The sequence below is a fragment of the Enhydra lutris genome, unplaced genomic scaffold, assembly GCF_002288905.1.
Source record: "Enhydra lutris kenyoni isolate GAN:26980312 unplaced genomic scaffold, ASM228890v2 scaffoldscaffold13, whole genome shotgun sequence".
Taxonomy (NCBI): Eukaryota; Metazoa; Chordata; class Mammalia; order Carnivora; family Mustelidae; genus Enhydra; species Enhydra lutris.
Window position 1 is genome coordinate 10192155 of NW_019154097.1, and position 27634 is coordinate 10219788.

Consider the following 27634-nt stretch of genomic DNA (forward strand, 5'->3'; position numbering starts at 1 on the left):
CAGCAGGGGCTCAGTATCCATGACAGATACTGCCTGGACAACTAATGACTGGAGGTGAGCAGGGACATAGAGCATGGCCTGGTCTAGGTGACTGAGCAAAAGGCAGACCACCTGATGATGAGGCAGAAGCCCAGCCCTAGGGAATAAGGAATGCTGGTCTAGGAAAGGCAAGAGATGTATCGGGCCCTGAGAGCCACGAAAGCACTAGGGCTTCTCCTGGGACAAATGGTGACCAACTGTGTAATGCTGACCTCCAGAAAGCAGATTACAAATATGGCTGAAAATAGCCACTGGGCTGGCCCTCTATGTGTATAGGATATAGCTATTATATAAGGATTTTATGAGTTATTACTGCTATGGATGAATAAAATGGGGGAATTCATTTTTGATTTTAACATCATCAAACAATCAGCAAAACATTTAACAGACTGGCAATGCTTTCTTATAAGGTCTGCCAAGATGAGGGAGAAAAATGTAACTTACAGTGAAACATCTTGCCTTTTAAACACATGGCTTCCCCCTCCTTTTTTGGTGCATGACAAGAACTAGTCTCATTTTCCTCTTCTTACCTCAATAACAAATAGGCTGTACTTGGTTTATTTTATACATTTTTCTTTAAAGATTTTATTTATTTGAGAGAGAGCCTGAGCAGGGAGAGAGGCAGAGGGAGAGGGGGAGAGAAAATCTTGAGCAAACTCCATGCTGAGCTTGATGTGGGGCTCAATCTCACGAACTTGAGATCATGACCTGAGCTGAAACCAAGGGTGAGACACTTAACCAACTGAGCCACCCAGGCACCCCCTCATTTTTTTCTTTGAATTTCTGTTGTTTATACCACATACTAATAGACTAATAGATATAGTGACTGTTTCTTTTAAATTAGGTATCTAATATGTGTGCCAGGCATCCTTATGCATATTATGATCTTATAATAACCCTTTAAGTATTATTATCTCCATCTCCCATTCAAGGAAACTGAGTCTCATAGAGATTAACCACCTTCCACAAGATCTTACAAGCTAATAAATGGGGGAGTCAGGCTGTGGATCCAGGACAGTCTGATGCTAAAGCCTGCACTGCCTTTCAAGTGAATACCATTTATGGGTACTCCTTGCCACCTGGACCCCAGGATCATGACCTGAGCTGAATGTAGATGCTGAACTGACTGAGTCACCCAGGTGCCCATGTGTCTAAGAGTGTTGTAGTGATATTTAAAGAAACTCATTGGGATTTTTAGATGAGGTGGGAATGCTCTGGTGTTTCCCCACCACCATTTAAAACAATGCGAAGGACTTCTACCTTCTGGAAATTCACTAGCCAATGTATTTCCAGGAGTGGACTAAATTCAGATAAAGAGAGATGCCTTGATGTTCTGAGTGGTCTCTGCCCAGATCCATGAGTGCTCCCAGTGACACACAGAGGCCAAGACTACCAATTTCGTTGCTGCCTAAACTGTCCTTGGCAGCTTGCTCAGATGTGGACATTTGAAACATCTGACAGCTGCTGAGATAACTGATTAATTCTGAAACCTCGAGCAAGAAATGCTGTTGGACTATTTCATGTATCATGCCTTAGATGGTACTGAGTCCGAAGAGCTAAGCCTCCCTAGCCCCCAGTGCACATCTCTCAATACATACCACCTACACACTTTCTCTCGTCCTCGAAGGAGTTGGCTATACTTGTTTTCAATTCCTCTGTCCCCATTCTCTTTTGGACTCATTCCAATCAGGCTTTTTGTCCCAACCTATAACCTACATGACTCCTGTCAAAGCCATCAATGACCTCCACACATTGCTAAATCCAACAATCAGTTTTCACCTTATTCATGTATCAGGTTGGACACTATTATTTCATCCTCTTTGACATATTTTCTTCACTGTTTCTGGGATACCTCTCTCTTTGTTCTACTTCAGTCTTTACTGCCTTACTGGTTTCTCCTCATCTTTCTGTTAATAAATTTTGGTATGACTTTGATTCTTTAGCTACATTCACTTTCTTATCCAGACTCATGGCTTTAAATCCCACCTATCTGCCAATGACTTCCCCAACTCCTTATTCAGTCTCTCTTCTTGGTTGTCTAACAGACATCCCAGACTTAACACACTGAAATAAACAAATTTTCCCTGACAATAGCTCCTCAAATAGTCTTTCTCATCAGAGGATCTCCATCCTTGCTATTGCTAGGGTCAGAAACCTTAGAGTTATCTTTGACTGCTCTCTTTCTTTAGCATTCCATATATAGTGTGTCTGCAAATATGGCAGACCCCACCTTCAAAGTATACACAGAATCTGATGACTTCCCACCATCTCCATCAACCACTCTGGTCTATGCCACCATCATTGCTCACCTAGACTATTGAAATAGCCTTCTCTTTGGTTCCCTGACCCCCTCAGTTTGTCTTCTGCATGGCATCCGGCTTGGCTCCCTCAACATATCATGTCATGCAATGCCCAGTGATGGTTTTCCATCTCATCTAGAGTAAATGCCAGAGTTCTTACAATGTCCTACAAGAAATTCCATGATTTAGTCCCACACCTCCTAACTTCATATCCTTCTCTCACTTGTTCATTCTGTTCAGCTACTTGGGCTTTCTCTCACTTATTTAAGTCTATGGAGCAGTCGAGGATCTTCATCTGTTCTCTCTGCCTGTAACTCTTCTGCCAGGCATCAATATTGCTCTCTTCCCCTCATTTTCTGCAAGTCTCTACTCAAATGTCATTTATCAGTAAAGTCTAGCCTAACCATATGGTTAAAAAGGCAAAACCTGCCCTGCTCCCCTTCCTTTCCTGGACACAACCTATACCCTCACTCTGTTTGATTTTTCTCCTGTCATAATAAATATGAGTTTATTGCCTATTTCCCTTCTCATGTAGCAGATAAGCTCCAAGAGACCAGGGGTTTTGCCATTTTGTTCAGAGTGGACCCTGATTGCCTACAATAGTGTCTAGCATTTACTACGTGTTCAATTAATATTTTTGAATGAATGGATGAAAGCTAGTATCTTTTTTGTATAAGGTAAATGTATACAGACCCCCCCCCCCAAACACTTCTGTATATCTCAGGAGAGTTCTAGAATAATTCCGTGAGGGAGAAAGACAAAGATGCATATTGATATTGCATTAATAGAAGAGAGAACTGAGAGAGCTCAGAAAACTTGCCATCCTGACTTCATAATGCCAGTGTTCATCACTCTGGGGACCTAACTGGGGGGAAATATATTTACAATTAATAAAATAAAAACTTAGAGACTGAATGCAGTAATTTCAGCTGGCTTGTGTTGGGTGTGTATTGTACTGATTTATTTGCTTAGGACCCTTTTATTGGAGGACTGCCCTCTCCCACTTCATATAGTTTTGGTGTGTCTACCAGTCACAGACTCCCAGTTCTTTAGTCCCCTGGAGCCAAGCATGGGACCCAAGGTAAGTCAGTTTGCATTTGGGCAGAGACATTGTCACTGAAAGTGGTTGAGGCTGAGTCATTTCCAATGCCAGTGCCTCAAAGACACTATTTTTCCTATTTCCTGCCACTACCATTCCTGAAGTCCTCTGGTTCCTGAGGCATCATCAGTCATTCTCCTCACTTCAAAATACTGAGCTCCCCACTATTCTTTCAATAATTCCCCCTTTTCTTGTTTAAATTAATCTGTTGCTTACAACCAAAGAACCTGACCTGATCGACTGCTTAAGGACTAAGCTCCCCTAGCTCCAAGGTATAAAAAGAACCAATCTTGAGATACACTTTATTTCTCATGCAGAACACTGAAATGAATGTGTGAGTTTGTTCTAGGAAGATTTCTTTGACACAGTGAGGCTCTCTGCCTTTCTTTGCATGCCTCCAAAAGCTTGGTGTATAGTAGGTACTCAATAAATGCTTATCAAAGTATACATCTGACAAGAAACTTAGTTATAATTAATCTCAAGATTTCCAGTACCTATTAAAGTAGGTTTCCCCCAGAGCAAAATAACTACAAGAACCATAGGAAATCATTTTATACTTTAGTGATCTGATGCATTAAACTTTGCATTATCTCCTGTCTGAGTCTGTAAAGCCCAATCCTGGTGTTCAAACAAATTTTCTTTTCCTTTAGTAAGAGTAAGAGAAGGGGAGGAATAATAGTTTTAGTAAGAGGTAAAGAAAAGAAAGGCTATGGATCTTCTGAAATATGGATGACTCCTAGATACTTAGAAGCAGGACATGTAGGAAGCAAATGATGTTTCAGATTTAGAAGATCTGATTTATACACTTTTTTTTTTTTTTTTTTTTTTTGTCCACCAACTATTTTGACCAGAAGAGCAGCAGCTCCACAAATCTGGCAGATTCATTGTGTCTATACACATGACCCTCTGAGGGCGAGGGACAGAAGATGGAGACCTGCATGAAGCATGGGCTTCAAGGTACCAAGGACAGCTCCTAGGGGAGAGAGTCTGCCGGGCTAGGGAGTAGCGTAAGGTTGAAAAGTGTTATCATTTGGGATTTCTAAAAAAATTAACAATAATCAAGAAAAGGGAGAAAGAAGGTGTTCACTCAGAGGATCTGGAATTTTCTCATCAATGAAGGGCAGACTGGAAGATCACATTTAACAAAAGAAACAAAAGAGATGATTTACAAAATCCAATAGGACAACGCATAAGCAAAGTTAACAGTGCTCACATATTTGGATGAGTAAAATAATCTAGATGGAAAGCTATCAGTGTCTGTGGGAATGTCCCATCACTTCCCAGGCCCTGGTGGCCGGGGGACACCTCTGTCTTCTTTACTCTGCAATCTGCTTAATGGCTCATCAACATTTCCTGCCTATAGTGCTGAGGAAATGCTCCCTCTCTGTTCCTTGCATTCCACAACCCCCTGCTCCTTCTAGGCTTTGGCAACCATTGTTTAGCCGTGGACCTGGTGCTCAGTTTGCTACATTAGTTTCATTGTGTGGCCTTTTGGAAATCTTAATTTATTATTAAGGCAATTCAGAAAAATATTTCTAAAACTTAGAGATGATTAACCATAATCCTTAGACTATACAAATACTTTCTTTTTTAAAAAAAAGTTCTATTTTTAAGTGTCTACATCCATCGTGGGACTCAAACTCACAACCCTAAGATGAAGAGTCACAGGTTTTAACCAACTGAGTCAGCCAGGTGTCCCTACAAAAATGCTTCAGTTCTTCCATATTCTCTCCTGAACTGCATATGAAACATATGCATATGTATTTTCCAGAGTTATGTAAACATACAATTATGCTTTAAAAAAACCACTATTTTCTAAAAATGTGTGCGTTTACAGTCACTTTATTAATTTTAATGGCCTTATATTGTGACCTATTATTTACCATAATTGACCTAGCTAATCTCAAACTGTCAGGTATTTAATTTTAATATTATTAATTGTATATATATAATAAATATTGCTGTAACAAAAATTTTTCTATGTATAGCATTTAAAAAATTGGCTTTGACTTCCTGAGATAAATATATGCAGTGGGTGGGATTAACAGGTCAGCTGATGTAACTGTTCTGATGCCTGGCGATGTGTGAAGCAGCTTTCAGAAAATGTTGCTGCTAGTGTTGCCCCAATGCACAGCACGCTCACAGCCTTGCCAAGCCTGTTTTGTACGCAATCACTTCTTCCTGTTTTAAACACTCTGATTTGTATTTCCTTAGTGAGGCCATTTTCTGATGTTTGCATCCCCTTTTGTATGAATCCTATATTTATAACCTTTGCCAATTATACATTTCAGACAAGTCCAGGCTTTTTATTTAAAAAAGCTATTAACCTCTTTCCTACATATTATTTATGTTTCTCTAACTTCAGGTTTTACCGTTAGCTTTTGTTGGATTTTATTATATGGAAGTTTGAAATTTTATATGGCTGTTATTTGTTTTGACTACTGTAAACCCATCTATTGTTTTAGCTGTTAGAAAATATACACATTGTTGGGATAAGTGTTTTATGACCAGTTGCTTTATTTTTGAAAAAAATAAAAGGCAAAACCTGCCCTCCTTCCCTTCCTTTCCTGGACACAACCTATATCCTTACTCTGTTTTAATTTTTCTCCTGTCATGATAAATAGGAATTTATTGCCTATTTCCCTTCTCATGTAGAATATAAGCTCCAAGAGACCAGGGGTTTTGCCATTTTGTTCTTGAGCTTTTATACTAAAGAGTGGAGCACGTTATTTTCTCTTCATTGAGACCTTCCATTTTAGCCACATGCTTCAGAGATACATTAGTCAATAAAAGGGCACTCTCAGGGTGGCATGCACTCCTTTATGCTCATTTTAAGATCTTCAGATTTTAAAAATATTGGCAAATAAGAAAATTGTGAGGACAAACATTATGTAAAACTATGTACTAACATTATGTAAAACAAAAAATGTACTTGTGGGTCAGATTAAGCCTATGAGCTGTCAGACTATATCCTTTGATGTACACAGCTGTCTTGCTGCTAGTGTCCTTTTCAGTGTTGTGGTTTTTCATTGTGAATCAGCTAATGCCTTTAAAGCTGACACATGCTTTGCTACTATTCACACAGTCACCAGCCTTTGGGAGAGCTATGGTAGCCAATATGAAAGGAGAGGGGTCCAGTTCTGATTCTCAGTCTAGTGGCCAATTACGATGCAACCTTGTCTTTAAAAACATCCAAGCCTTTCCCTTTTCAAGGCAAGAAAAACAGATAAAACACAGTAGCCAGATCAATGACCTCCTCCATGCTAACAAAGACAATCAGCAGCATAAATGCAGAACAGCTTATAACAAAACAAAAAAATTTCCTGAGAGGTTTTTCCCAGAGAATGTCTCTAAAGCATGATAGACCTAGAGGATAAACCAACAATGCTAAAGCCATTTTTTCCTACATTAAAAAAAAAGTGGTTTGGGATTGCAACATACGGTAGAAAGCAGATACAATCCATTAACATAGGATTCATAACAACATATTGTTACTGATCTCTATAGCTTAGACATGTATGGTTGCTATTATCAGTTTAATCTAAACACATCACTTATTTTTCAAAATGAAGATGGAAGATGACTTATGATTGCCTTGCTTCCCCCCCCCCCCAATATGTAGAACCAAAGAGGTGCCAGCTGCTAGGTCCTTGATGAGTAATTCACTCCTTTTGTGAAAACTGAGGTTTGATTTGATTATATTAATAACACTATCAGAAATATTTTGAAGCAGGTAAATATAAGAACCATAAAAGTAAGAGGTAATGCAGTGAGTTCAGCTTTTGGGATCAGAAGAAAGCCTGGTTCAGGGGTGCCTGGGTGGCTTAGCAGGTTAAGCATCTGACTCTTGGTTTTGGCTCCAGTTGTGATCACATGGGTGGTGGGATCGAGCCCCACAGGCTCTGCACTTGATGGGGGGATCTGCTTGAAGATTCTCCACCTCTGCCCCTCCCCACACTGGCATGCACTCTCTCTCAAATGAATGAATAAATCTTAAAAAAAAAAAAAAAAAAAAGAGGAGGGGGAGGGGGAGGAGGAAGAGGAGGAGCCTGGTTCAAGTTCTTGCTTTGCCACTTACCAGCTGGGAGATCTTGGAGAAGATTCTGGATCTCTCCAGAGCATCATGTATTAAACTGAATGATGGCACCTACTTCACAGTGTTATTATGATTAAATGATGTAACAACTTCAACAGTGTCTGGAACAGTGGTTCAGTAAATGTTACCTACCATTATCACCCAACGAGTTGCACTGAACTACATTTGTTGGCAACTGGCAACTAACAGAAAAATCAGAGCATTCTTACTTGGAAGTAAATGTGATCTTTCTTCCCAAATACCCATACAGTCAGATCTTTCCAGTTTCTGAAACTGGAAACAGGCTCTTAGTTCAAGGTCATTGCCATAAAACTCTGGGTAACTACATTAAGTAGACTGATCGAACAATTAGCCTGTTAATTCCGGCCATTCCAGAAGCTGAAATATTTTCCTCTTGTTAAATTAAAACATGTAATCCAACATGTTTCAAACCCTTCGTTGTAATTTTTAAATTTCCATATTTTAATGTGTACATTGCAGGGTATATAAAAAATGTCTCTGAGGCCTTCTTGGCTAGTACTGCACATGCTCGCCTTCCTCATGCAGTTTCCTCCACAGAGTCAAATAGGCTGGGCTAGAATCAGAGTCTTCCTTTTATTTAAAGATTTTTTTTTAAATTTGTCAGAGAGAGTGAGAGCACACACAAACAGGGAAGCAGCAGGCAGAGGGAGAAGCGAGCTCCCCGCTGAGCAAGGGGCCTGATGTGGGGCTCCATCCTAGGACCCCAGGACCCCAGGATCATGACCTGTGCTGAAGGCAGATGCTTAACCAACTGAGCCACCCAGGTGGCCAGAGAGTCTTTCTTTTAAACTTTCTCTAGTCAAGAAGTCTATTTTTTTCTGCAAATGAGGGGGTGGGGAGGATTAGGATTACACAAATATCCAGTTTAATTTTAGAGTGGTGTAGCTAAGTACTAAGAAAGGGTTCAAAAGGAAGAAATAAGCATCCTGTTTCCCTTATGTATCTTGATCTAATAGAAGTGGAGAAGGGGAGGGGGAAGGGAATTAGAATGAACCCATTGTGCTCCAGGCCCTTGTCTTATTTTTTAGTAGGCTCTACACCCAACATGGGGCTCAAAGTCAAAACCCGGAGATCAAGAGTTACATGCTCTACCAACCAAGACAGTCAGCCACCCTTACATGTTTTATATTTTTGAATCCTCAAAATAACCAATGGATCCTTGTTTTAATTAGGAGAACTGATCGTGAGAGGTTAGGTAACTTGCTCATGCTCACACAGCTAATAAATGCCCATCGTAAGAACCTGGTTTAAATGACTCCAAACCCAGGTGTGTCTGATTCTTTCAACGATGTCATCCTGCAATGGGGCTATGACTCAGATCGCTACATGGTTGGGACCATTTATTATTAACAGATTTTTTTTAGGACTGCACAGAAATGAAAGGAACAGAGATTCCTATTTTTTGTGGTTCCTAAATAATCTATTTAATAAAAAGTATGGCAGGGAGGCTGGTAGATGGGTACCCTGACAGTGAAGAAATTTGTGGACTTATTTTTCCTACTTCTGTTTTTTCAAAAATAGCAACTGGCTTCTTCAAACTAGAAGGATAATAATATCTTTCAAACAGATCTTCCTCATCCTGAGAAAAATCACCTGAGTTTTGTCCTGTGTAGGGAGAGTAGGTTTCATTGTCCTGATGTTTGGAGCCTTCAGCCCGTCTGTGGGGAGTGGTCCATGGTAAGCAAGAGGATTGGCATGAAGTGGCAAATGCTGGGACCTAGGACAGTTGGTTTTCTGAGAACTGATAGCAAGTGGGGCCTCGGAGAGCTGGTAATATCTGGATATAGGCAGTGGTATACTTACTGGTACACAAGTTCTCCAAACAAAACATGAAATGTTTTTGCTTCTTTCCATGATGTACTAGTTCTATCATGGCCAAATTCTCTCTCTCTCTTTTTAAGATTTTATTTGTCAGAGAGAGAGACCGCACATAAGCAGGGGGGCGGCAGGCAGAAGGAGATGCAGGGAGCCTGCTGAACAGGGAGCCTGATGTGGGACTCACTCCCAGAACCCTGGGATTATGACCCAAGCCAAAGGCAGATGCTTAATGAACTGAGCCACCCAGGTGTCCCTCCCATGGCCAATTTCAATCTAACAACATGACATCCCTAAACACAGAGCTAGAAAGAAGGCACACACACTGCCCTTGCCCAGGATGACTAGGCTCTAGTACACACCTAGGCTGCAGGTGTATTAGCCTGTGAGGAATTCTGGGCTGAATCCCATTAGAAAAAAGGCTTCCTGGGGTGAAAGAGCTCTCAGCTTCCCTGCCAGGCCTCAGGTCTGATGTTTAAAACTGAGTTTAGCTAGTATAGACAGCATTCCCCCCCCTGCAGCAGAGATGTGTTTGCCCATCTCTGCATCTTTTGAATGTATCTGCCTCTGTCCTATCAGAACAATTCTGAATCTGCTTCTTTCCCTCTAACTGGGGGTGGGGTGGGGTGGGGTGGGGGCAGGGGGCTGAGTTTTGGAGGGAAGAGCTTCCTGGGAAGGTCCCTGCCCTGTTTGGACTGGAAGCAATCTTTTTTTTTTTTTTTTTTTTTTAAGATTTTATTATTTGACAGAGATCACAAGTAGGCAGAGAGGCAGGCAGAGAGAGAGAGAGAGACAGAGAGAGAGAGAGAAGAAAGCAGGCTCCCTTCTGAGCAGAGAGCCTGATGCGGGGCTCGACCCTAAGACCTGAGATCATGACCTGAGCGGAAGGCAGAGGCTTTAACCCACTGGGCCACCCAGGCACCCCGACTGGAAGCAATCTTAACTGTACTTCCTACTGGGATGGCTGGCCCACCTGGAAAAACTGCCACTAAGGCTGAGAGTTGGGCTAGGCATTTAGTCCAGGCTTATTAGCATTTCTTGTAAGAGCCCTGAGACCAGTTCTTGGTCAGGAGCTGGAATGATGGGACAGGAGGAGGCCTCCAGATGGGCTCAGGGATATCTAGATGCAAGATGGGGAGTGGGCTACAGCCTAGGAAAGGGAAAGGTGGGCTTTCACTGCCCAGAGAGAGCTGATTAAAAGGTGCTCAGCCAAGAGAAATAGATCTGTTCCTGTTGCCACAATAGGAAGTTAACAATCTGTCGAGAAAGATGTTTAGAAAGACCTTTTGATTTTCTTTCCCCACCATGCTCCTTCATCTTGGTCTCCCCCAGTATGGGTGTTACCCTGAATCACTGAGATAAAAAGAATTCACTACACTGAGTTGGTCATGAGGTTCATGTTAGAAAATGTGGCTTCACAAAGAGAAACACTTCCAAATAAATCAGAGACCCAGCTCCTGGACTGCCTTGAGCAGATCTTAAGAGACAGAAAGGGAAATAAGAATTGGTGGGTGGTGCTCTTAAAAGCTCACACAATCACCACCAACTTCTTGTGGACATCCAGGCCTCTGACCACAGCGCTGAACTCCTCAAAAGATATTTTCCCGTCTCCATCCCGATCCAGGACGATGATGGTTTTGTCCACTAGCTGCTGTAACTGCCAGTCCTTCAGGTTGTCGCCCACCATCAGCTTCAGCACCTGGAAGAGCTCCCCGTTGGAAATGTAGCCGTCTTTATCAATGTCATAGATGCTGAAGGCAAACCTCAACTTCTCCTCCTCGTCCCCCCTGACGCTGAACTGGGAGGCCCCCAGGATGAACTCCTTGAAGTCCACTTCTCCATTGCCATCGGTGTCGAAGACGTCGATCACTCGCTGCACCAACGGGTTCTGGTGCAGCTCGGGCAGGGACAAGAACTCCTCCAAGCTCAGAGAGCCTGAACGGTCCAAGTCCAGCTTCTTAAACTTCTTGCTCAGTCTTTTAATTTCATCGGAGTTGAAGTGGGAGCATATCTCCTCCGGGTAACTGGCTTCATTTCCCATTGTGGACGCGGACACCGCTCACAAGGGCTGTAGGCGAGGGCGTGTCCAAGCCCGGCGGTTGCGCGGCTGCTGCGGGAGGATGGGGGGGGCGGGGCAGGCTTAGAAGGCTCGAAGACCTCTCCCCTCCCCCACCAGGCGGCACGGAAGGAGCAGGGAGCCGGGCAAAGAGGGAAGTGGGAGAAGGTAGGAGAGTGCGGCGGGGCAGGGGCTGGGGTAACGGACGCCCAGGAGTGGATAGGCATATAGGTTGCTCCGCCCTCTTTCCTTCTCTTGCCCTCTTGGCTGCTGGCGGTTTTCTTCCTAGTCCCAATGCTAGTATTTTATCTTCTCGCTTCCTCACTGGTCCTTAGAAGGCTCCAAAGGGGCAGCGTCCCCAGCACAGTGCCTGACGCGCAGTATGTGCTGCATCAATATGCTCAGAATGACAGAGCGCACTGCAGTCCCGTACTCTTTATGCTTATGAGGACCTCGTGGTGGACTAAATGAGGTAATACATCAAAGCGCTGATCTTACACATATTTCCTAAATTCTCTGCCGGGATTGACATCCTTCAGGTGCAGTGGTCACTGACCCTTTTCAAGACCTGGGGTTCCGGGTCTTTGTACGAGACCACCCAGATGTCGCACAGAATTTCTGACATGATCACTGATAGGCGGTAACATATTCCCGAGGGATATACACAGCGCTAAATTCAGGGCATTCTTTCAAGAAGACACAGTTCCCAAGACTATGGCCTTGGTTACCCTGTTACTTGGAATCCATCATCTTATGACTGGTCTTCATCTTTTTCCAACCGGAGCCTGGTGGTTGTCCTGCGGACCAAGCTGGGAATGGCTGTAAAGTGCCCAGAGATGCCTTTTGTATGTTTTGAGAGCGACAGTGGTCCTTCCACTGTCTCATGCTTTCCTCTTTGCTTAAGCTGGATTTGTTCTTTTTGTTAAACATGAATCTCTTGTGCCCCCCTCCCCCCCACCCCGCACTCCTTCTTCCTTTAGAAGCACATCATTTACTCCAAATGCATAAGAAATAAACTGACTCAAGGGCAATGTAGTTCACCGGGAGAACCCCAGGCCACTAAATCAAACTGAAAGGGGCAAACACTCACTTAAAAAATGCTACTACCTTCTTTGTGTTTTAAGTTCAGCCAAAATAGCACTCTAAAGGCAACTACCGAAACTGCCATGACGGCTACGGGGTACCTAACCCAAGAACCAGACAATGTAAGGGAAAAGGGAAGTTTGGTAGGCTACAATATTTAATAACTGAATTATTATCCCAACTGATTGAATGAATTAGATCTGAAAGAAGCATGACAGGGTGGAAAGATTTCAAAACAGAATAATCCAACATCAGCTCTGAAGTGACCATTGAGTAAGGCCTCAAACAACTTGCTTAGCATGTTTTTCCATCTGTAAAATGGAGCTAATAATCTATTTTGTACAGCTGTGTGAGGATTAAAGCTGGTATTAGCCAATATGAGAAATCATTGTCACATCATTTGTCCTTACTATTTCCCCTGTGGGTGGAGATGAAGTCTTTTTTTTTTTTTTTTGGTCATGAAGTCTTAAAGAATGAACAGTTGGCAGCCTGGGTCCTTACACGCAGTTATGTCATTTAATGAGCATTCCTTGGTACCACTGACCATGTGCCACTCACTGCTCTAAGCACTTCCTCAGCATTAGCTCTGGCTCCCCCAGCACACTCCTTGAGGACTGACAGCACTGGCCCATCAAGCATGTTTCTGGAGTTCACGCTGACTTACCCATGATAGTTGTCATTTGGAAAGGAGATATTAGTGTGGAAACTTTTAGTAAGTGTATTCCTCTGTTCCTCTATGGGTTTTATTAGGAGGTAGTAAAGGGTAGTGGAGAGAGCATAAGAATTCAGTAGACCAGGTTCCAATACCTGCTCTGCCCAGATTAACAATGAGCCCTTAGAGGAGCCATTCCTGTCCCAGCCTCAGTGTATTCATCTGTAAAATGGGGATAGTAATTATAACTGCCTTCTCCACTGCATGTAGTTATTCTGAGAGCGAGATGCGGGAGTGCACATAGAAATGTTATGTAAGAGAAGTACTGTCACAAGAGTCAACTCATGTGGAACAGACACTATCAGGAAGATGGCACCACTTCACTAAAATAATTCAGTGTGCAACCAAGAATTGCTTTACTCCTTCCCTGCAGAGGATGCAACGTCACGCTGGATCTTAAGTTCTAGTCAATGTGAAGTTGAGTTCCCCATTGCTCCACATTTCATAAACTTTGTAGGTCAGCATTGTTATGGGGCTCAATGCCATTGTTTCAATTTTCTCTGGTTGTTATTCTTAGTCATTTTCACTGTTACTCTTTCTGTTTATCACTGTGGAGGGATCCGGACCGTCAGACATTCATTGCAGTAAGTCAATGGAAAGGGTTGACTGTTCCAGAAGAAATCAGGAACCTGATGGCACTTCCATTTCAGCAAGTTTTTAGGGAAAGAACTATAAGATGGTCATGTGCAAAAGTAACTGGCATTAGAAAATAAAGCCAAACAGAAGCGATGAGTCCTGTGGTTCATGTAAGGCATCATCTTCCAAGTTAGTCAGGAGAATGGGTTTCTGAGCAGTATCGCACATTCTGGGAGTGACCCACGCAGTGGGTCATTAACACAGTAGGAATCTGTCATGCCAGGGGAGTTCACACAATGGGAATTTGATCCAGTGAGTAAGATGAACTAAACCTTAACTGGGAAAGTGATGACTGAGCGGAAATATCAAGGAGAAGAAGAAATTAACTGATGTTCTGGGCAGGGATGAGTGTTCCAGGAAGAAGGAACTACATGTGCAAAGGGACTGGGGCAGGAGGAGCATATCAAGTAGGAGAACTTGAAAAAGGCTACTGTGGCCAGAACAGGGAGGTTGCAGGAGAGTGTGGTATTAGATGAAGTGAAGAAATGTCTGACCATTCCCTAGACACTGAAGAAACGGCAACGTTTATTCAATCATTCCTTACAGGGCATCATTTATCCAATCCTGTTTCTTCAACATGTAGAGCACTGAGGGCATTGAGGGATGGTCCCTACTCAGAAAGCTTACTGACCACTGAGTGACTTGAGGCAGTAGAAAATTGTAATTAGTTATAACACAAGATGGAAAAGGAAAGATGTCATCAGAAGTATAAAGGCTAAGAGCTGTAAGAATTCAGAGAACTGAGAAGTGGTTGGGAAATATCTAGAATTCTTGCTGGGAACAAATGGAGGAAGACTTTGCAAGAAGTACAGTTTGATTCTGACAAAGACAAAGGGAACAGGTACTCTAACTGCAGAAGTGTGAAAGGGAGCAGGTGGGGATGGCAGCATCTGGTGCAATGTGGCTGAAGTACTAAGTAAAATACCAAAGTGAAATGGAAGGAACCAGATCAATGGGACTTTTGAATGTTTGGCCAAGACATCTGGTTTCTATACAACAGAGAAAGAGTGACCGAAAGCACACAAGAATGACTAAATCAGGATTCTATTCTAGAAAGATGACTCTGGCATTGTGAAGTGTGAATTGAACAGGGGAGAGACTGGCAGCTGGGAGAGCAGCTAGCCACCGAGGAGGACCACACGTGCTTGTCTGGAAAATGAGAGCGTGCGGTATGCTGAGAGAGGCACTGAAAGTGAAAGGCCAGGTCTGCTTAGCTGTCATAGCAAAGAACCACAAACTAGGGGCTTAAACAGAAGTTGATTGTCTCCCACTTCTGGAGACTAGAAGTCTGAACTCCAGACGTCAGCAGGGCCATGTGCCCTTTGAAACCTGTAGAGGAGTCCTTCCTCGCTTATTCTGAGCATCTGCTGGTTTGCTGGCAGTCTCTGGCATCCTTGGGTACCGCTGCATCAATCCAATTTCTGCCTCACGGTCATGGTGTTCTCCCTGTATCTGTCCTCTTACAAGGACACTGGGCATATTGGATTAGGGACCCACCCTTACACAGTGTGACCACAGCCTCAACTTAATGGATCATGTCTGCAGTGACCCTATTTCCAAAGTGGGCCTTGTTCTGAGGGACCAGGGGGTTAGTTCATTAGAACTTCAACATGTCTTTTTGGGGGACATAATTCAACCCATTCCAACCAGGCCTGATGTCTTACTGGACAGAAGGATAGAGGGAGAGAGCAGAGATGAGGCTCCATATGTCACTGCACTAGCTTCTCTGGCTGACCAGCCCCGTGCTCGGATGTGGCAGGAAGCCACCTATAATGTGTGATGACAGCGGCACCCTTTACAGGTCCCTGGGCTCCCCCACGATGCTGCCTTCTCATTTAACATGTCCTGAAATTCCACCAACTCCCACAGCTGCGTCACGAGAAAGTGTCTTCGGAGTTATGATACAGGGAATGTGAGGGCAATTTCTCATCTTCTTGGACCGGGTTAATGATGCTTGTGAGGAGCAAATAAGGCTTTTCTGATAGTCTGTGACACTTCACACCACAGCCACTAGATGGCAATCTTCACACATTTCCAAGCCACAATCTTGAAAGCCTGGAAGCAACTACTTATTAGCACAGGATAATTAGGGAGGAGTCCTGTTTCCCGTGATTCCCCTATAGATTTCAGTGTATGGAAAACTCAAAAAGTGGAAAAAAGACTGTCTCTCACAATAGTCTTAATCAGTCTGAGCACTGTTCACACCTTTTAGTTGCATAGTAAATAACTATATTCATAAATATTCATGAGTCCACTGAATGTAACCCAGGTAAAAAGCAGAAACTAACTATTAACAGTATTTGGTCTTGAGCATAATTTATGCCCAAACATCTCTGGTATACAAAGGAAGAGACCCTTACTCCATGTGCTCTGTTTACTTGGTCATTAGCAAGGGTGAAGAGGGCACTGCTGGAAAATTTCAACTTCTGTCATCCATTGTAAGCAGAGAGCAACAGAGTAACAGCCCCACCTTTGTGATGATGCCACAAGAGAGGAAAGCAACATGGGAGAATTGTAGTGCTCCAGCCGGCCCACCCAGTAGTCTGACTTTGAAATACCACGGATTACATTTAAAGAAAATACTTTAAAAATCTGATTTAAGTGCATCCTAACGGTCTGCATAAACCATGTTTCCCCACTCAAACCTAGAAGCTGAGCTGGAAGAAAGGAATCAGATGATAATCATAATAGCGGGCTAATACAGCACTTTGCAAAGTAGAAAATTCCAGAATCATGTATTTCTCAAGTCCTCCAGTAAAAAAGTCTCCAGTCTTATATCTAAGTAACACATAAAAGAATCTTTACGTTGGAATTGTTGGATGCTTATAATTGTAAGATGCTCCTGCTTTTTTGGAGATGGGTCCAAAAGGGAGGGTACAACAACTGTAATTTCCCACATGTGCTTCTTATTTACCAAATATTTTTTTCTTCTGCACACATAACTCTATACTCAGAAAAGAAGAGGAAACATTTATTAAGCTAAATATTCTTCCTAAAATAGCTCATTAAATATATTTTACTACTTACAGGAAGATTTTATTATCACCCCGGTTTGGGGGTAAGGATCTGATATTTCAGAAGTTGATGGTTTGGAGCACCTGGGTGGCTCAGTTGTTGCGTCTGCCTTCTAATCAGGTCATGATCCCAGGGTCCTGGGATCGGGGCCCGCATTGGGCTCCCTGCTTGGCAGGAAGACTGCTTCTCCCTCTCCCACTCATCCTGCTTGTGTTCCCTCTCTCGCTGTGTCTCTCTCTGTCAAATGAATAAAATCTTAAAAAAAAAAAAAGTTGCATGGCTTATATAGACACACAGGATGGAGCGGGGTGTCAAACCTCAGTATATCTAATTTGGAGTTGAAATTTTTTCAATTATCTCAGACTGCCTTCCATATGAAGATTTAAAAAGATGTCCCTGCTCTTCTGGTGTTCATAGGGGAACTGTAAGGTAGAACACAAGGGAAGGTGGCCATCTATGATGCCAGCATCCCTGAGGAGGGGCCCACTAATAGGGCATAAAATCCTGTTCATACAGCATCACTGGGTGCAGTGCCTCTGGAGGGTGGGGCTAAACTGCACTGCTTATAATTCCATGCCTCAGTGTCCTGCTCATGCTCTGACTAGAGGGCTCTTCCCCCAATAGGGGACACCTCCTCTAGGAAGCCCTCTCTGACTCACTCTTGCTCTTCCGTGGGTCATTCACAGGCTTGCCTGTGTCACTGCTCTACCTTGAATCTTCTGCTGCTGCCCCTGTGATGGCATGGTGTCGGGGTTTGTTCACAAGTCTGTATCCCTGCTTGTGAGTTCTGTACTCATCTCTGCCCCTGGTGCAGGGCTGGCACACAGGCATTCAACACATGTCTGCTGATGGATGGACGCATGGAGGGAGGAATGAATGAATTTGTTCTAGTAGCAGAACAAGAAGATGAGGCCTTTTGGAGATTGGCCTCCCTTTCTTTGCAATTCCACTCCACGTTATAAAAGGACACATGTAAGGCTTTGTGCTTCTTCAGGTTTCCAGAAAGCACTACCTGGATAGGATCCATCTGACCTTATGCTTGGCTTAAATATTAAACTTAATTACTTAGGCTATTCCAAGGGAAGCAGTCAACTGTCAAGGTGGCTCCCGACATACGCGGGTTTTCAATTTAAAGCAATCTGCGGTCATTAACTTTCCTTGCCTCGCCATAACTTTCATCAGGTTGAATAGCAGTGACATTTTAAATTGAAAAAGGAAGGGGTAGGGATGAGAGGGGCAGGAGGGTGTTGAGATGTGACCCAGTTGTCAAGAGCAGAAAAGACTGCATTAAAACTCACCCTTCCTTCACCCCATGCCATTCCCTTTGGGTTTTTAAAGACAAACTGGAAAGAAAACTGACCAGCATAGAAGCTTCTTGATGAGACTTGTGTGATCTATTTGTCTTTCAATGTAGAGCTGACTAATGCTTTCCTCCTCTCCCCAAAAAAAAGTAATGGAGGGAAGAATGGATTTACTTCAAGAAAATTCCATTTTCTCGGTGAACAAATATTAGGAAGTTTCATATGGGATGAACATTTGGAGGTCTGGGGCAGTGGTCAGAGATGGGAGAGCCAGAATGGAGGCTAGCCAGTTCACTGTCCTTCTCTGTGGCCCAGGAACCAAATCATTTAGGTCAGGGTCCCTCTAAACCTATCATATCAGCCTGGGAACTACAGCCTACTCTAACCTGGCCATGCTACACAGCTCAATCTTATGGTGACGAAACAAGCTTGAAGAGAACTTTAGTGATGTGCTGGCGGTCACTCAGTTGGTTCATGGCAGAGTCAGGACAAATATGACAACTCCCATTCATTCAGCACCTACATTTGTAGATGTTCAGGCACTTTTATGTTCATTACTTTGTTCCTTACACCAAGCCAGGAGCATCAAACAAATATTGTTCTCTCCATCTAGGAGAGTCAGTTCAGAGAGGTTAAGTAGTTTGCGTTGGTGATGTTTTGATGTTCCTTTGTGATGTAGATATTTTCAAACTGGTCATTTTTACATTTGCACCTCTACAGTGTTCTTGAAAACAAACCATTTAACTTTAGCTTTAAAAAACAAACTAATAATGAGCTCAGCAGACATCTCACTTTATCCCTGTCCGGTGGTCCCATTCCTTATTAGATGAAGTTCAGGACTGCGGAGGCCATGGATGGAGTAATTTCAGGGATGGAGTGAAGGTCAATTTGAGGATGAGCTCAGAGATGGAATGGTGCAAAGTTTCCTATTGTGCATTTCCCTGATATTAAGAAACACCTAAAAGTACCTTGATTTACTTTTAGACTGTTCCGAAATTTACTTCTCCTTTTCCTTACACCTTGTAATCAAGGTCTCTGAATTCGAGATGGAACTCCTTTCATGGCAATGTTCAACCTCCTGCTTACGTATGTATTTGTTTCCCTTGGCACTCAACAAGGAGACCCTTGGATTCAGAGGCAGAAAACCTTGTAACAATACAGCAAGATACGGATTCCAATGAAGTTGAGGGAGGTTACGTAACTTTTCCAAGGACATAAAGCTGCCTCCTCATGGTCATGGTAGAGCCAGGGTGGCCTGGCTCCCAAGATCAGCACTGTCCCAGTGGTTGTATTTGTCTCCTCTTTCTGACCAAGGCAAGGTATGAGCTATCTCCCTGCAGGCTGGACCTGGGTTTGGGAGCAGAAGCTGCACATTCTCAGATGGTCAGGCTGTGGGCACTTTCCTCTAGCTATCCCATCCCCATCTTCATCTTCCATGAGGGTCTGTGCTGGACATTCTTTTGCCCTTCCAGACCCATTCTCCACCTTTCTCCATCCAGCTTTGTGCCCTGTGGAGGTCCTCTATGGACCACACGGACAGGCTCCCTTGACCTAAGGCCATGGTGGGAGACGAAGAGGTTCAAGGAGCTGAGGTCAGGTATTTACTCTGGCCATCTCCCAGCAGGGTCACTGTGGGTTGGCTATGTTCCTCGTCAAAGGACACAGATCCCATTAGAAAGCCCTCTGCTATCCCCTCCCTCAGGTTCTAGGAATGGCTCTCTCCCTTTTTCCCCTTGAGTCTAGATGTGGTAATGCCTCCTCCACTTCACTTGCCCTGGGAGAATGTACTCTTTCTGTTGGTTTCCTTAAACCATACCTTTGCAAATGGTTTCCTGGAAATACCCCGGACTCTTGTGTGCTATCCATTCTCTGCCAAGACTATTTCTTCTTCCTTCTTTACTATTTCCAGGTGGTTAAAAGGGCCAACCAATTATTTATTTGATCCATTATTATTTCAAAGTAGCTTTCAAAAAAAGATATCATCACAGATCTTAACAATTTCTTGAAGAATTTTGGGAGTTTGCTAAACTGTGATCTGCCACCTTCCTTTTCCTGGTTTGCAAATAACAGATTTCACAAAACAGTGAGACTCTAAATTCACTGGAACTCTAAATTCACTCAGTGACTTTATTAAAAAAAAAAAAAAAGAAGACATTTTTTGCTGAGTCAGAAGAAAATGGAGGAACTTCAAGTCAGCCATACGTTTCCCCAGTGGAACTAAGTGACAATGGGTCTGCCGTGGGCACAGGCAGAGTTGTGCTAGGAGGACCACGAAGAAATATCTAAGGTCAATTTAAAATTCCTCTCTGAGAATTGCCAGTCTGGTCAGCAGAACTGGACCTGCAATTTTCTAAGTGACTCTGGGGATGGGATAAAACCCTGAAATTCAAAAAAATGAATTTATCCTCCGGACAGACTATAGCTAGACAGCTCTAGGGTTGCCAAAGGATGGGAGGTGAACAGATCAAGGTTTTCACAGGGAACAAAGTATTAATGCCCAATTACCAGAAATAGGAAGAAAAAGCATCTTCCATATCCTGTTACTAGGTGACCAGATTACTCATTAGCCAAACTACGATTTTTTTCAGAGGGGAAGGGTGTTCAATTCCTCTGTGCAGCATATACAGACTGGACTGGACCTGGAAAGTGGGTTGTTGGGTCAGAAATAAACAGAGGAATGTCTTCCTCAAGAGCCCCTGGTGGGAGAGGTGCCTTCCAGGACACATCTGCTTCTGCTGTACTGTGTGCCCTGCATCCCCTCCCCTTGGGCGGGTGAAGAAGGTGGGACATGTTCATTAAACTACTATTTTATTTACTCCTCACAAGAAGCCATGGAAGAGACGAAGAAGCCGAGATTGAGGTGAGTCAGTGACGTGCCCAAGGCAAGCTGATGGTAGAGGAGGCTTCCTCTGATTGTGGCTTGTCTGATTTCAAAGCCAACCCTTGCCTCTCTACACTACCATAGCCCAGCAATGGATGGCACGTGAGGCAAAAAGGATGGTGAGCAAGGTGCTAACAAGTATACTTCTTTTTTCTGAACATTCCTGAGAGATGGCTTACAAAAAAAGCAGGTGGACACTCAAGGATCAGAGCCAAGGGAAATCCAGCAGGCAGACAGCCTTCACAGAGGAGACCGAGCTCAGCTGAAGATCGGCTTCATTTAATCACATTCTACCTGTAGGTTCTGTGAGGGTGACACCCTGAAATTCTCTCTTCGGTTGTACAAGACAAATGTGCCAGCCGGTGCACACGGATATGCACTGCTGTGTAAATGCACACAGGTGAGCCTCATCGCAGAGCAGTTATCACTAGGTCAGGAGCTGCCATGGTGTAGAGCAGCATTCCTCAGAAAGAAGAGCTCCATGTGTGTTCGGAACATTTCCTGAGGCTAGAGGGTGGCTCTCTTACCACTACCACACACAGACTCTTCTTTCATTTCAGTCTCCAAGGTTCTAATTAAGAATATGCATCTCTTCCTCTCTCTCTCTCTTTTAAAGATTTTATTTATTTATTTGGCAGACAGAGATCACAAGTAGGCCAAGAGGCAGGCAGAGAGAGAGGAGGAAGTAGGCTCCCTGCTGAGCAGAGAGCCCTATGCGGGGCTTGATCCCAGGACCCTGGGATCTCGGGACCCTGGGATCTTGACCTGAGCCGAAGGCAGAGGCTTTAACCCACTGAGCCACCCAGGCACCCCTCTCTTCCACTCTCTTAACTCCTACCTGTCTTCCCCTTCCAAACTCAGTTGATCTGTGGGCCCGGACTTGTCTTAACAACCATAACTTGATCCTGACATCAGTCTCTTATGCAGCTGCTTCCAGCTCACTACATCCAGAATTTTCCCCAATCCCCCTCCCCTGAATTTGGCTTCTGCTGATAATTTGTTACTCAAAATTTATCTGATTTGTCCACACTTAGTTTGGTTTTGTTTGAAATTACTGATGAGTCAACAAAGTCCTGGAACATTTATGGTGAAACCTCAAAATCCTTAACAATGTTAAGTGACCTTGTGGTTAGCATATTCAGGATAATAAGCTCAATATTTTACAAGCATTATATGACTTAATTTTTACCTCAATCCCATGAAGTCCCCCAATTTGTTGAAGATGAGGTTCAGAATGGTCAACTAACATGGCCTAGATCACAAGAGCTGAAAGGTTCAAATCCAGAACTGTCCCAAAGCCCATTTTCAACCACGATGTTATACTGTAAAGAGTATCAATATTCTTATTTCAGGATAATAAAAAGGGAAACCATCATCACTGGGTCAAAGCTGGGAGGGCTCTTGCAGATGATGAAATCCAAATACCTTATTGTATAGATGAATGGAAGTCGGTGGGATGAGAGGACGCAACTTTTTCCAAGGATAGAGTGAGTACAGAAGAGGTGGGTGATTGTTTATTCAGCATCCATTCTCCCGTCTCCTTCCTCCTAAGGGAATCCTGCTTTTGTTTAGGTCTTCCTATGTGATCATGCATTTCAAGGGAAGCTGGCCCATCTTCAGTCCAAGGGGATGAGTCATGACTAGTTTAATCCATCATGATGATCTCATTCCCCTCACACCGACTGGATCATGCAGGGCAGATGACACCCTTTTGGCCCAATGACATATGAGGAAATTCACTGCATGTCTTTGGGGAAGGTTCCTTTCCTTCTTCTTCTTCTTCTTCTTTTTTTTTTTTTGTTTCCTCACTTCTAAAAAGAGCTGCAGGAAGACACCTGAAGATGCCTATGAACCTCAGGAAATTCTCTTGATGGAGGGAGAGGAGCTATGAACACTTCCATTATTTACTACTTACTGTGTCAGTTTTCTTACTAGGTCTTTCCATAAGTGATTTCCTCTTCTCAGACAAAATAGCAAGACAGGTTTTATCATATTTATTCATGGATGAGGAAACTCAGACCTAATCACAGTTAAGTCATTCAGTGGTTAACTGGTCGCTTCAGGATACAAGTCTAGAAATGTATGGCTTCAAATTTATCATGCTTTGTAGTAGCTCTTTTCATACTTGAATAGATAGATTTATGTTAGTCTCCAAAAGGACATTTCCCTCTATGTGCCCAGTGGAGTTCGGTTCTGAGTCTGAAGAGCCCTGCACCCTCAGAGGCTTGTCCAGTGGAGTCGGTTGGTCCCTCCTGCTGATACCCGTCTGATGGTCCTCTGAAATGGAAACAGCCTAGACAGAGGAGTGTGACCAAGGAGGTGCAAATCATTCCATATAGCTGGCTTTGGGGACATGACCGGGAGACTCCTTCTGTCTAATGTCTTGCCGTCAACTTTGAATCACTTGGAGATTTTGGCATGAGTTAACCATGGTCACAGCAAATGGTACAAGTGAAGCAATTGGTTCATTTGCATTCTTGGCTGACTTAATTCAGCTGACCGGTATAAGACCAATTTTACTTCTTTTAGAAAAAGCCATGCAAACCTCTCCAAAGAAAGATAAAAATGCCTGCCTAATAGGGTCGTGGTATGAACCAATGAGTTAATTTCCCTAATACAGCTTTTGTCACATGGTAAGAAACAGAACAGGCTACTTTCCTAATTCCCCATTTTCCTCTTTGCTTCCTTTAAATCTTTGCTCTATAACCGTCTTCTCAATGAGATATAATAAAAGGTTAAAAAGGAAGATATGATTCAGATTGGAACACGGATTATGGGCAGGCTCTGGAGAAGTGAGATTTCAGCTGGGAGTTTATAATGAGATGTATTAGCTGGTAAATGTCAGGGGTAAGAGTATTTGGGAAGATGGATGTAAAAGCATGTGCCAAGATGCTAAGACAGGGAAGCCACTGGCATACTTCTATCTAAAATGACCCCAGGGGGATTCCTGGGTAGCTCAGATGGTTGAGCATCTGGCTTTTGGTTTTGGCTCAGGTCATGATCTCAGGGTCATAAGATGGAGCCCCACATCAGGCTTCAGGCTCAGTGAGGAGTCTGCTTGCGATTCTTTCCTTCTGCTCTTCCCCCAACTCGTGCACAATTGCTTTTTTTCTCTCTCTCCAATCAATCAATCAATCAATCAATCAATCTTTGAAAAAATAAATTAAATGACCAAGGTAGTGGGGCTGTAATGAGCCAGGAAGAAAGTGGCATGAGATGAGGCTGAAGATATAGGCAGGATCGAGTCCCACAGGGCTTGTTGAAATGCAAGTTTTGCATTTCAGATTGTTCCCTAATTAACACGGCAGCCCAACGCAGACTTCTAAGCAAAACAGTGATCTGCCACATGGAAAACAAATCGGATAAAGGCAGGCAGGAAAACAGAGAGCAGTTAGGAGACTTTTGCTGTGGTCCAGGTGAGGGATGAGGACTTGGACTAGAGTGGTGACAGTGAAGATGGCGATAAACGGGCTTACTTGAGACATATTTTATAGAAGGAAAAAATATGGCTTGTTGATAGATGCTGCAGGAGGTGAGATGTGGGAGGCATGAAGGATCCTTGGCAGTTTCTGGAATGAGTAACTGAATGGACAGAAGCGTCATTACCCGAGACGTGAAACACAGGAGGAAAAGCAGATTTAGGAGAGAAGATCAAAGGTTCAGTTTTTGACAAGTTAAATTGTGAGATGCCTGTAGGATGTTCAAGTGGGGATGTCAAATGGGAAGGCAGACATATGGTTCTGGGGCTCAGGAGAGTCTGTGTAGAAATACAAATTTGCCAAAATAGAGGCTATTTGAAGCCATTATTATTGCTGGCTGTAGTGCTGTTTTTGTTGTTGTTGTTGTTTTTAATGTCTGGCTGACCTTGTACTGGTTTATTTGGCTTCTCTTTTGAATGCCTGAACCTATGGTTCTTGTTATATCTTTTAGTCTCTTATCTTAATTATCTCCTTTGATGGTTTCTTTCTAATTACATTGTAAAGGCAGAGCACTGCAACAGAAAGATGGAGATTCCAACTATGTGTGCCTTGGGAAAATCACTTAGGATCTCCAGGTATTAGTTTCTCATCTGTGAAAGAAAGGTATTGGTTGTTTCCAGTTTAAAAAATCTATGATTCACTAATCTAAGAACTACCCATTAAGGTGTGTCTACTTTTCTAAATCCATAAAGGACTCATAAGTGGGGACCACTGGGAAATTAGCTTTGATCAGATCTTGAAGGATATTCTGAAGTCCACATCATGTCCAGCAATTAACAGTTAAACCAAGTACTGTTAATGACAATCTCAGATATAGATACTATTGCTGTAATTCGACCAGCGTTTCTTCTGCACTTGCGGATATAGCATATAGAAAAGAAGTGGAAATTCAGACATTTACTCATCAAAGTACATCACGTTTGAATCCAAGACAAACCTGTCTTACTACAAATTCCTACCAGAATGGGCACTCTTCAAGTGAACTTCTGCATATATCACGGTGAATTCTACGAGATGTAAAAGCCTGGATTATTGACCAAAGGACACATGTAACAGCATTTCTTCATATTCTTCAAGGTAAAGCTATACAAAGCATCAACACAATCAGCACTTTTTCCTTACCTCCGTGACAGCAAAGCTTCTCTTTCCACAGGGAACCACCTTGTACCACTTGTCATGCAACACATCCATAAACCCATGAGACTTATACTGACTGATCAGCTCGGATATATTGGAGGTCAGTGGAGAGTTGGGCGGGAGACCAATGCCATACCCTAGAAGAGAATACAACCTCAGGTCAGCTTTTCACCTGAGAGGATCTGAAGAGGTGCCAGTGCACTTGTGTGATATTGCCATCAGCTCTGGTACCAAGGGCAGGGTGAGCTTTTATCATCTTTCCTTCAAAGGTCACAGAGAGGTCCAAGGTAGGATTATTACACATCTGCTGCCTTTCTGAGTAGAAGAGATGAATCTGGAAAGGAGAGGAATGGGCTGTGCACTGTATTCCAGGAGCACATTATATTCCAAGGCCTTCTGCCCTTTCCTTTAAGATAATTTTGAAAAGATACCTTTGAGGCCTTTACCAGGACTAGGATTTTCTATTCACCTCTCCTAAAACCCCTCCTCTGAACCTTAAACACACAAAATTGGATTAATTATAATCTCGAGTTTATGACATTCTCTCATCATTGGTCATGCAGGACCCTTTTTTACTTTTATCAATTTTTAATAATGAGACCATGCCTCAGTATAACATGAGAATTTAAATATCCACAAAAACTTATCCCCCCACCCCCAAAAAAGAGTCAGGTAAAGCCAAGTGTTGGGGGGCGACTGGGTGGCTTAGTGGGTTAAGCCTCTGCCTTTGGCTCAGGTTGTGATCTCAGGGTCCTGGGATTGAGCCCCATGTTGGGCTCTCTGCTTGGTGGGGATCCTGCTTCCCCCTCTCTCTCTGCCTGCCTCTCTGTCTGCTTGTGATCTCTGTCAAATAAATAAATAAAATCTTAAAAAAAAACAAAAACAAAACCCAAGTGTTGGAGAAGATGTAGGTCCATAAGATCACATATGTTGCTTCTCCAAATACAAATTGATAGAACCATTGTGGAAAATAGTTTGCTATTTTTTCTTAAGATTTTATTTCTTTATTTAACAGAGAGTGAGATTGGGAGAGAGAGAGAGCACAAACAGGGGGAACAGCAGGTAGAAGGAGAGGGAGAAGCAGGCTCCCTGCTGAGCAAGGAGCTGGATGTGGGCTCAATCCCAGGACCCTGGGATCATGACCTGAGCCGAAGGCAGATGCTTAACCATCTGAGCCACCCAGGTGCCCTAAAATAGTTTGCTATTATTTTGTATAGTTGAACATCTATATTCTCTAAGATCAGTAATTTTAAATACATTTCTAAAGAGCTCCACTACAACCACACCAGGAGATATGTATCAGAATGTTCTTAGAGGCACTCTTCATAATAGTAAAAATTTGGAAACAACCCAAATGTTCTTTAACAAGAGAATGGGTAAATAAATTGTGGAATATTACATCATTGGTATATTGTATATAGTGTGAAACATATGAAGTAGAACTACATGGGATAATATGGATGACTCCAAGCCATACTGAGTAATAAAGATCAGCCGCAGAAGATTACAGCATGAATCCATTGTGTAAATGCAAACACATTCAAAATGAAATAGTGTATTTTTAGGAATTCATATAGTATGTGGCAAAAGTACAGTCAGAAGAAAATCAAGGAACTAATAAGCCCTACATCCAGGATAGTGGTTATTTAAGGCAAGAGAGGAAAGGGAAAGGATGAAGGAGTAGCACAAAGGTGGATGCAATGTGTTGTCAGAGTTTTCTAATAATCAGCTTGGACTGTATATCCTTGCTCTGTGTGGCTTTACTTCCTTTCCAAACTGTTAATTCACTAGTAAGCTCTCTGATGAGCCATGTGAAAGAGCTAATTAACTACACTTTGTCTTTAGCTATTGGACAGCATAGTCAAAAAAAGATATTTTGCCCTCAGGATGATTGAGGAAGATAAATTAAAAGTGTAGCTCGTTCTTTTTTCACTGATAAAGACTAAAAGGCTGTCAAGAATTCA

General features: G+C 42.9%; 2 protein-coding genes across 3 annotated transcripts in view; both read right to left on the reverse strand.

Annotated features, from left to right (window-relative positions):
* Positions 1-27634, reverse strand: part of LOC111146052 (glutamate ionotropic receptor NMDA type subunit 3A) — a 150885-nt gene that overhangs the window by 10246 nt on the left and 113005 nt on the right. For both annotated transcript variants that reach the window (XM_022501428.1, XM_022501429.1), the window contains exon 6: positions 25656-25807. In XM_022501428.1, coding sequence (XP_022357136.1) covers positions 25656-25807 — 152 coding nt within the window. The remainder of the gene's footprint in view (positions 1-25655; positions 25808-27634) is intronic.
* On the reverse strand, positions 10642-11420 carry LOC111146053 (protein phosphatase 3 regulatory subunit B, beta). The gene has a single exon (XM_022501430.1). The coding sequence runs from the start codon at positions 11409-11411 to the stop codon at positions 10899-10901; it is 513 nt and encodes a 170-aa protein (XP_022357138.1). The 5' UTR covers positions 11412-11420; the 3' UTR covers positions 10642-10898.